At 38.6% G+C, this 11,886-nt stretch overlaps 1 protein-coding gene across 1 annotated transcript in view; it reads right to left on the bottom strand.

Annotated features, from left to right (window-relative positions):
* Positions 1-1,845: 1,845 nt before the first annotated feature.
* Positions 1,846-11,886, bottom strand: part of MTCL1 (microtubule crosslinking factor 1) — a 132,392-nt gene continuing 122,351 nt past the window's right edge. The window contains 2 exon segments of the mRNA XM_067467464.1: positions 1,846-2,898; positions 2,900-3,073. Coding sequence (XP_067323565.1) covers positions 2,845-2,898; positions 2,900-3,073 — 228 coding nt within the window. The 3' untranslated portion in view covers positions 1,846-2,844.

Here is an 11,886-nt window from a genome sequence, read left to right as displayed (position 1 = left end):
GAAAGAGTTGATTTTTGAAAAACCTATCTTTCCACTCAAGCCAATTTGCCACCTCCCATACTTCTGGAAGGCGGCCCATCCTTTTGGAACAGATTTTCCCAACAGCAGGGAGATGTGGGAGTGGTGAAAATCCTTCTTTCTATTCAAGCTGTACCATTTATGAGTGGAAGGACTCATTCTTTGAAGGGAAGGGCAGCATAAGATGCGGCCTAATGTAGCTACCACATTTCTCATCCACCAAAGCATTGGAGATGATTTCAGGCATCTCCCTTAACCTTTAAATCCTTTAGGAAGGGTTCTACAGCAGTGGTTCTCAACCTTCCTAATGCCATGACCCCCTAATACAGTTCCTCACATTGTGGTGACTCACAATCATTAAATTATTTTAGTTAATACTTTAAAACTGTAATTTTGCTACTGTTATGAATTGTAATGTAAATATTGGACATGCATGGTGTATTTTTATTCACTGGACCAAATTTGGCACAAATATCTGATACGCCCAAATTTCAGTACATGTGAGGTTGGGGGACTGATTTTGTCATTTGGAAGTTGTTGTTGCTGGGATTTATAGTTCACTTACAATCAAAGAGCATTCTGAACTCCACCAATGATGGAATTGAACTAAATTTGGCACAGAGAACTTCCATGACCAACCGAAAATACTGGAAGGGTTTGGTGTGCATTGACCTTGAGTTTTAGAGTTGTAACTCACCTACATTCAAAGAGCATTGTGGACTCAAACAATGATGGATCTGGACCAAACTTGGTACAAATCCTCAATATGCCCCAGTGTGAAAACTGGTGGAGTTTGGAAAAAATAGACCTTGACATTTGGACATTGTAGTTGCTGGGATTTATAGTTCATCTACAATCCACGAGCATTCTGAACCCCGCCAATGATAGAATTGGGCCAAATTTCCCACACAGAACCTCCAAGACCAACAGAAAATACTGTGTTTTCTGATGGTTTTTGGTGATCTTTTTGACACCCACTGGCGATACCTCCCAGGGGTCCTGATTCCCAGGTTGAGAAATGCTGTTCTACAGCCTTTGCATGTTTTGATCATTTCCATCTTGGTCTCTATGCACCTACATGTCCCTTTGGTTTTTTAGCCCCAATTGTTTTTGTATACACATTTAATCCCATTGTTTCTGACAGTGAGAAGATATGGCAGCTTGTTTTTGGGTGCCAAAAGACATGAAAGAAATATGTGAGTGTGATGGATGGTGCAGGGTCTCTGGCAGCAGATGGGAGAAGAAGACAGCTTTAGAAATGTTTAAAAGGTTTCAAATGATCCAGGATAATTTTGGAAGCTCGACATCCCATAGAAGGTATTACAGCAAAGATATTTGCAACAAAAGAAAGAAAAAGATGGTTCCCACAATTCTTACCTTGTGTGTATGCTAGTGTTATGAAAGTCTCCAGTGGAATAGACTTACCAACTGTCTTTGCCCACTTTTATTCTTTTATTCCTTACAATAAAGGGTGGAAAGATACAAAGCTGCTTCATCTCTGGCTTTTATTTCATTGTGTTTTCATAGATGGAATCTGTATACGCCCATGATCAAACACAACTCTACAGAGCAAGTATCAAAGGAATATGTAAAATGAATTTGTCATCCTAGTGACCTAGATTTGGAGGGGGAATTCTACATTGAACACTATACATCTTGGTACAATCCTGTATTTTCTAAATACCATATTTAGCTATTTTATTATTTATCATTTGCTCAACTTGACACCCTGCTTTTTTCTTAAGGAAACTTGCAAACTTTCTTGAATGGGGTCCAAGGGGATAGGCTGGTTTGGGCAGAATAACAGATTCCAGTGCACTCCAGCAATTTGTAAATACGGAGGAGTTTATTTCCACATCACATGGTCTCAAACAGACTTTGAAAACAAGACCAGTTACAGTATGCCCAGAGTTCTCAGTGCTTTCCCCCAACAAGGGAAGATTTCAATAAACACTGTACATAGTCTGTTGAACTGTTTGAATAATTATTTAAAAATCCTCTTTTTTGTACAATCAATGCAAGAATACCAACATTAAAAGTACAGTACAGATAAATTCACAACAATATAACAGTGAAAGAGACTGAGACACATTGATGTGATGGTGAGAGTACAATAGCGGGATGTACATGCACTAAAGTGCTAGGAACCTAAAGACATGCAAATCAGTGATGTGTGGCGGTGGGAGTGGGTAAATGTGTGTATATGTGTGTGTATGTATGTGTGATAGAGCTCACTTCATTAAGACTGGCTGAAGCTCCCCCTTCCTTTCTATACATTTCATATTCCCTGTATTCCCCTCTAGCTTGTTTAAGACAATTCTAGTCAACTAGTTCAATGGCTTTCTTCACTACTTAAGATTTACCACTTCAGACATGCTAAAGCACCTTTATGAATGTTCCTTTTGCAAAATAATCAACACTTGAATAAACTGAATCGACATTTCTAATTTGAAATCAAGAAGACAGGAAAATGGCCAACAGAACCCAGACCTTAACAGTGCAAATATAATAGAAGGCAGTCCGTAGTCAGAGAGAAAGAGAGAGAACACATTCAGTTTCCCTTGGAACACAACGTATGTTTCATTTAAAAGTTTACCTTTATCTGTATAGTTCTAGACCCTTTTAATTAATATACTGTGTGTAGAAAAGATGGAGGCAAAAATAGTTTTCTGAGCTATGAAAAAAATAAGTTATTACAGGCACATTAACTGTTTCAATCTAGAAACACCTCTGTTTCCCAAATTGGACATGCTGCTTTCCAGAACGTTCTTTGACCGTGACAACTTGAGCTCTCCTCGCTGACAGAGACTGGCCATGGTAATGGTGCTACAATGCAAAAGACAGTGAATTATTCCGTGATAATTCATGCAGGCTTGCATCACTGGCTTGAATATCCCAACGGCAGTTCCTTGCTTCCATATTCTTCCCCAGGAGATAGTGAGGCAGTAGGGGAGTATGAGGCCCAACGGGAAGGTGGGCGCCGGTTCGCTGGTCTCTCTGGTCGGGAGAAGCAGGATTCTAGGGATGGAGCTAGTGCGGAACAAGGTAGTAGTCCCTTTGGGGTGGAGGGAAAACAGAGAAGATTAATATTACCAATACGTGTACTACACAGAGAAAAGGGGCAGGGGGACGACTGTGCCGTAAAAGAAAATGAAAGCTACATCTAAACATATTTGAGGAAGATATCAAGAGAAAGGAAATCAAAACAGTAAGTTCATTTTTGCAGACAGATTCAATTCTCGCTTTTAGCAATTGAAGAAAAACATGAGTGAATGAGGTGAACAAATTAAATGACCTAATTCACCTGACAAACATTCACTTACACAAACAAACTGGCATGATGCAATTAGACAAGTCTTATGGTAAAATCCACACATGGTTTTGACAATGGCGCTGGCAATTTAAACTGCACGATGGGAACACTCAGATGGAAAACCCACTTTTTATATCAGTTAGAATCCCAAGAGTCGTCACTTCTAGCCTGCGAGCCCCAACAAGGAGAATGGTGGCTTTGAACACGGATTTGGGGAAAAGTTCTAGGGAAATGTTTAAACACGCTTTTCTCATACTTCACTGTTCTCTCACAAATCTGATGTGACTTTACAACTATGTTTCCTGATATCCCACTCAGTTTGGCCTGACATATCTGATGTAAATATAGGTGAATTATACTACTTGAATTTGCTTCTCTTTCTGAACATTGTTATGAATGCCATTGCACAAACATCTATATTTCACGAGCAGAGGGAAATCCACAATATGAAGTATCATGAAACGGGTTCTCAACAGCACCATATGTTGCATTTGCTAGTGAACTAACAATTGGTCAAATTCCTTGGGAATATAGCCTGTTTACAAATTATGATACATGCTTTAGTTGAAAAACACTCAGGTACAACATTGAGTTCATTTTTGTTGTACTATAATTTAAAAGTAATTGAGACCAAACAACAACAAATTTCTTGGCCTTGATAACAGATATTAATGACATAACTAAAATATGGAAATGTAATTGAACAAATAGCAAGACTATAAAGAGTGCTTTCAAATAGGATCCTTCTAGCACTATCATTCAAAAGACATTTTCTCAACGGATGTCTTTTATCCAAAAAAACACAAACGGGCTATACATGGAAGTTAATGTTTGTGATCTTTGTCCCACTCATTGGGCAATTATAGGTAGGGAAAGCCTAACTTGGAAAGACCTCAGTTGACTCTGTGAAAGCAGTTCACACTAGTGCCAACTTTACCGTATTTAATTTATGAAATGAAAAACTTCATTCAGGCTTGCATCACTGGCTATGTTCAGCAAAGAACAAGAGGGATCCTCTCACCTCTGGAGGAGTCTACCATATACCACATGTTGCATTTGCATGCAGCTGTGGACAAGTCTACATAGAGACCACCAAATGCAGCATTGCCCAAACACGAATCAAGGAACATGAAAGGCACTATTTCAACCAGAGAAGTCAGCCATAGCAGAGCACCTGATGCACCAACCCGGACACAGGATATTATTTGAGAACACAGAAATGCTGGACCACTCCAACCACCATGTCAGGCTACACAGAGAAGCCACTGAAATCTACAAACCTGTGGACAATGTCAAAAGAAAGGAATAAACCATGAAATTGAACAAAATCTTGCTACCAGTACTAAAAAGGGTAAATAAAAAACAAAACTCAATTGCAGGGAAACTCCAGACAAGAAACAATCAGGAACACCTAATCATCTCTCAACAAAAGAATTTCCCAGGCAGTAACAAGCCACACCTAAAAACTGTCAGGCCATCAAATGTTAATCAAGGAGGCCAATTGAAACATTCACACCTAGTTCCAACAGACAAGAGTTCTTTCTCCTACCCTGGACCTTCCACAGATATATAAACCCAATTTTCCTAGTTTCCAACAAACCTCATAACCTCTGAGGATGCTGGCTACAGATGCAGGTGAAACATCAGGAGAGAATGCTTCTAGAACTTGGCCAAACCTACAACAACCCAGCGATTCCGGCCATGAAAGCCTTTGACAATACACTGAAAACTTCACTTTCTCACCTCAAATTTCACAATTCTTGAATAAAATTGATACTTGGGGGCACTACAGATAGGTCAAACCTACAGACAAAAATGGTCTATCCCCCGAGTTACACTGTTCTGCTTCACGGTCATGCCAGTCTTGAGTTACATCCCACACCTGCTCTTCAGAGCAAGGAAAATATACCTATGGGAAGGATTGCTTCTATTTGAAGTAGAAGCAGTTTTTAACTGTGATATTTTTATATTTTAGGAGCGAGAATGATTGATAACAACTATATGATTTCCCACAAAATGGCAAACCTTGCACACATTTTTTGTGTTCCAGTCACTAAGTTGAGAGGTGTAGTGTTGCGTAACATGATAAACCTCTCAGCTTTTGCACTTAGTGCCTTTTAGAAAACATAAAAGCAAAAAAGTGTTAAAAGTTGTCAACACAGAGAAGAGAAAATGCAGACACCATGAAGATGAGAGTGATGTGCAAGCTAAAATCACAGTAAAATGAACACTGGCAATATACATCATTTGGAATAGTAAACCACAAAAGATATTTTTGGTGGCTTGGTTTTTAGGCTTGTTTCAAGGGTACTTTGGGTCACTGATTCAGAAAATTGCATTGGATAGATGGCATCAGCTCTAGATTCTTAGATGTGGTAATTGTGAATTTCTGTCAGCAAACAGGTAGCAACTGGTAAATGGCATATGGTTCTGTATCTGATAGGGGAAAACTGGTGCAATTTTTTGAATCAGCAGGTTAAATATACTCAGAAACAGATCTAACATCTGAGGCGCCAAAATATGTGTTGGCCAGTGTTATGGAACAACAATAGCCAAAAAATACAAGTTAAGTGAAGTGCTGAGTTTCTAGATCACATTGTACGTCTGGAACAGAGAGGACAACAGATGGGATTAGACAAGCATAGTTACATGTGATAACACAGACAAACATTCTGAATGACAGTTCCAACCTTTCTGAATGTACATCCCTATCTGGGAATTCATGTACACTGGCTGGTAATATCAGGCAACATGGAGGAATACAAGACAGACAGACAAGCAGACATTTCATTTGCAGGATTGTCTTCAGACTACCCTGAGAAGTAAGACTCTTCCTATAAAGACGCATGGACAGAAGAACTATTTTGGGAAAAACTTGCCACGTTTGATAGAAAGGAGCATACGCTGTAAACTCAAGCTTCTAACATGGCCTAAATTTATTTAGTATGAAAGCAACTAGGGTAGAATGAAGTTACCCTTCAAGAACATATTAAAATGAGATTCTCCTAGTCCAAATTTTAAAGTAGGAATACTGTTAGTGAATGGCAATCGTGGCTATATTATTATTTTACTGCTCTTATACCGGGTGTTGATCAAGAAACAAACAATAACTGGAGTGAGTGTCCATGATCATAGGAAAATTGCTAGTTGACATACTGTTAGTGTAACATGTGACAGGTTAAAACAACCACTGCATGGAAACATAACAAATTCCAGACAAGTGAAAGATGGAATGAAACTATGTTTTTTCCAGACTTCATTAACCGTTAGAAATTCCACCTTACTGTTGCCAAACAGCCTGACGCCATTTTCCTCATTGTTCCTTTTCCGACTTTTTAGCATTGGCAGGAAGGCAGACACTGGCCCATTTTTCCCTACATTATCATTAAATGCACTTCAATTATATGTACAGGTGTCGATGTAATAATACTTTTTCTGTGAATTGAAGATTAGATTTTTTTGGCCACATTTATTTATATTTAAGTCTGCAACTTAGTGTATCTCTTAGACGAGCCAAATAAAATTGATGCGTTGATGCATCTCACTGAACAGGAATGCACTCCAAGAGGCAGTGACCATGCCATTCCCCATAACAGAGTTCAGGGAAGAGTACATTACTTGAAGAGGAGAGATTCAAAATTTTGCACAGTAAATATATTTTCTGTGGAAAGGAATGAGAAGATTCATGGGAAGACAAGATGATTGGTGGTGACTCCAAACTGTGTCTACTGTGTTTGTATATAAGGACACATGCCATATTTTCAGAGTGTTTGCTGAAAACTGTCTTCAAAAAACATGCCTTCTAGATAAAATTCAACCGAAAACGTTTAATGTCTATTGCAGGGGTCCTCAAACTAAGGCCCAGGGGCTGGATACGGCTCTCCAAGGTCATTTACCCGGCCTTCGCTCAGGGTCAATCTAAGTCTTAAAGAACTTGAAAGCACCCAACAACAACAACAATCCTATCTCTAAAGCAGGGCTACACTTCCCATTGAAATACTAATAAGTTTATATTTGTTACAATTGTTCTTCATTTTAATTATTGTATTGTTTTAAAGTGTTTTTTGCACTACAAATAAGATATGTGCAATATGCATAGGAATTCATTCTTTTCTTTTTTCAAATTATAATCCAGCCCTCCAACAGTTTGAGGGACTGAGACCTGACCCTCTGTTTAAAAAGTTTGAGGACCCCTGATCTATTGTACGGAATGTATTCATTTTGAGATTAAATTTGATTTTTCTTTTTTGTGTGCCTTGGGCCAAATAATGTCAGCAAACTACAATTTTTAAACATTTGTACCAGGTTCTTCCACACCAGTGTGCTTACCTTCAGAAAGCAACATGTGACTTAACCTGGTTATGCCAAATTACTGAATGCCTCTTAGGGCAGGCCTTACTCCAACTGCTCTGTCCATAGAGAGGAAGCTAAAATTCTTTCCACAGAGTGCATTTAACAGACATGATGCCCGGTGATTTGAAGACTTATGGATTTTGACTTTATCCACATACCTTAGGCACGATAATGTTTCAGAACCCATTTTGAAATCAGTATTTAAAACTCTAGGAAAGTATAGCGCATGGCATCATCACTTGGAGTCAATCAATACATTCAGCCATCCACATTTGCGGGCTTGACTTTTGTGAATTTGTTTATTCATGAATTTGATTTAAATGTTCTCTTTAGGGATCTCTAGGTCCTCTAGTGTGACTCTATGGCCAACTTCCTCCAGTCACATTGGAGTACTTTGAGATTCTTAGAGAGGACACCTCTCTTAGAAGACATCTCTAGGCATCTACAGGTTTTCCAGTGTGATCCTAGTCAGCTTCCAGTGGATGTTGAGAATCATGCTGCAGGACCCAAAAATTCCGACAGGATTTAATAAATATGTTATTAAAAATAGAAATTCCTTTATTTGTGGTTATTCATTTTCCACAACCCTCCGCATTCGCCTAATCCCAGCGAATGTGGAGGGGTGATTGTACTGTGCATAGCTGCCTTTTGCTTTTGTTGGTTTTTGTCTACTTGAGCCTGTATAAACATTTGTATATCAAGCAGAATGAGCATGCTTCTCTGGGATCTCCATCTCTTTGATTATGCATGTTCGAACACACCTGTACAATGGATTCAGCCAGTAAAGCTATCATCCCATTAAGTGGAGCTTTCTCTCAACCCGATTTCCTTTCCATCTGAGATGAAAAGAGTGAGTTATTTTGCAATGAAAACTTTTGCAATGGCTAGGCTATCATGCTGTTACGGCAACCACCCCATGGAAAGTATGAATGGACCCTTAGTGCTGTAAAATGAAAGTACAAATGCACCCTTAACGCTGTAAAATGTAGGCACATAGTAATGCTGATTCCTGCCATTTTACTTTCAGCTCCTTGACGTCTGGTTCTTTTTATGATCTGATCCTGTGGATGAGGTTATGTTGCTGCAGCACAAGCAGTGAACTGTCTTATAGTACTTAAAGCATTAGCTTAATCCCAGGGAGTGAACAAAACAGCCTATTCCGCCTTGTTGTGTTGGAAATGAGAACATAATATTATTGCGTGCCAGAAAGGACACAAAATGAAGAATGATGAAAGATCAGGAAGGGGCAGGAAAGGAAAGTTTTAAAAAGAAAGATCCCTTTAACAGTAAACTACATCCATTATGGGAAGAAAGATATACAACTTGAACATTTGCAATTAATCAATCAAGGACCTCATCACACTAGAGAATGACTCAACTTTAAATTCTGCCTCCTGCAGAATTCTGGGTTTTGTAGTTTAGGGAGGAGCCTTTAACAGCCTCACTAAACTACAAACCCCAGAATTCTGCAGGAGGTATAAACCAGATTTAAAGTGGATTCATTCTCAAGTGTGATAAGGCCCTTAATCCAGTTGTGTTCCATGGGATGAAACTGTTTTAAGAGGAAATGTTGGCTTAAATGGTTTGAGAATGCCTATATGATTTATGTTTAGTGTGGAACATTTTAAAGCCAGCGATATAGGACTTGGGTGCTTCTATTTAAATCCTGCCAGATCACGACAATCACAAAGAATGTTGTTGCTTCTTCAGTTCACACTTTCACACCAAGTTGACTTTTTTAAAAGAAAAAGCAAAACATTTTGGAAACAAAGGTAGAAAGGACTTACAGCAGTGAGGCAGGCAGGGTTAGGGTCCCCAGGGGGCAGTTAGTAAGACAGTTTGGTTCTGGACACAGACAGACAGAGGAAAAAAAGAGAGGAAGTAGGTTGGAAAGAATATTTAAACCAGAGACTTGTAGTCAGCATTGAAGAGCTCTCCAGATTTCACTCATAGCCTTTATTATGTCTTGGCCTTTTCTGGAGAGACTACAGGAAAGAAACAAATGGGCTAGCTTCAAACTGAGAAAACACATGGGGAAGAGGAGGACAGTTTAGCCATGGTAATACTGCCTCAGAAAACATATTCCATTGTTAAGAATGCATTCTGCCTCTTCTGAATCTATAACGAAGTCAGACAAAATTATTTCAAATGAGAAAGCTGCATTTTCTCTCTGTTTTTACAAAGAACAGGAATGGTTCTTAATCACAGGATAGCTTCCAAAGTTTACCTAATGGACTTGACTCTGCTATTTTGACTTTGTATCTTAGAGGTTTATATAGAAAGGAGAGAAAAGGGAAACTGAGGAAAATAAAGCTTTCTAATGTTGTCTGTTATTCTGGGGGAAATCATTCTCAGCAGAGACTTTAAATATGCAGCCAGTGAAGTGTTATTAGGAACAGAATATGATGAGGCGAGTCCTGCAGCAGCTAATCTTTTCGGCAGAGAATATGGGCTGCTGGTCTTTCTTAAAAGATCTATCCTTTCCTAGCCTCTGGGGAAAATATTGTGATGGCTGATATATGCACAATCCATTTCTATCACAGCAATTTTTGGGAGGGGCAGAGGGCCAGAACCATGTTGCCTTTTGTCTGACCAGAGAGAAAGAGTGTCAGGTTCCTACATAACATGACATACTAGTCAAGCAGAGGCTTAGTAAAATGACAGATCAGGCATTTTAAAATTTGCATCTTTTAGCTATGGATTCAGCATACAGCCACTGAGACAGGTTAAACAAGTTATGAACCATCGCTTCCATATGTCTAGTGTGTATGTATATATATAATGCATATATGTCTGCATATATGTACACGTAGTCTAATATGCAAAGAGATCTTTGAGAGGGAGAGAAAGAAGTTGTTAATATAAGCTTTGCAGACTGGAGTCTATAAAAACTTATGCAACAAACCTCCCTATCTCAGTCTCAAAGATACTACAGGACCCCTTTGCATACTGATCCAGATTAATATGGGCTATGTCTTTGAAATCTACAAGAAGTAGTCAAGATTGTAGCAGGTATCACAAAAAGTATCCTATTAGAACATTAGAAGAAAGGAAACAGCAAGAAGCACAAATGAAATAGCAATAAGCTTTTGACCATCATTCCATGCAGGAATTTGGAACCAGTAAGACATCATGCCAGGAGGATCGGGGACAAGACAAAATCTTCCTTCAACATGACCAGATAGACTGATTAAGGAGGGTTAGGTGAGACATTCCAATAGCTATAATGATAGCATAAAGAACATTACTGATACAACATTTTACTTTGCATAGCACGCCATTTTAGGTGCAGCTCAGCCACCAAACATATGCAAAAATGTGCTTTGGCAAGTTTTGTTGAAAGGAAAACATTGCAAAACCATTTTCTTAAACTTATCTGGTGTAAGTGATAATTCCACAAACCTTATTATTAATCATGTTTGGAAAATCCATATTTTGAACTCAAACTTTTCAAATTTTACATCTTTATAAACAAATGCACAACATTCATGGAGAATTTCAGGATGAAAGCAATCCTAGTTGAGAATTGTGCTGGCTGTGGGTGGTTAGCATCACACATAATTATCTTCAGCAGGCTCAAATGCCTTTCTGAGAGATGAGCCCTCTACCATCTGATCTCAGGGATCTGCTGCCATAATTCCACTTATAGCCAAGTTCTGTTAACAAAATAGGAGAATGAGGCAAAAGCTGAGTTACACCAGATCTAAACCTCCTTCAGTCCAGAGTCACAAATGAAATGTGTGCATAAAAGCATGGATGGGCCAAATCCTAAATAATCTCAAACTCAGTTAAACTAGGACACATTAGTATTTGGCACACATGGATCTGGATTCAGCACACACTGCATTGGATCTCAGGGAAGAAAAAACCAAAAATATTATGGTACCATGATGACCAACCGGTTATATACCGCTTTGGCTACTTATCTATATTAGCTCGTGCCAGATAACATTTGTTAGTTTTCAAAGATCCACTGGAGTTTCATTTTTCTTGAAAGTATACATTCACAATATGTATTAATAACAGAGCTATTGTATCCATAACTCTCAAAATACTTCTTTCCCCAAATTTTTGACTATCTGGAGTAGATCGTTTTCATGGAAAATTTTGCTATTACATTAACAGCAGCAAGGTATAACAAAAAAATATCAACCGACATGTTTATTAGAGCAGGATTTGCATTTTCTAATGTTTGTCCTTTA

This window comes from Anolis sagrei, chromosome 4 (genome assembly GCF_037176765.1).
Source record: "Anolis sagrei isolate rAnoSag1 chromosome 4, rAnoSag1.mat, whole genome shotgun sequence".
NCBI lineage: Eukaryota > Metazoa > Chordata > Lepidosauria > Squamata > Dactyloidae > Anolis > Anolis sagrei.
The sequence above is the reverse complement of the archived record's forward strand: the minus strand, read 5'-3'. Positions and strand labels throughout refer to the sequence as shown.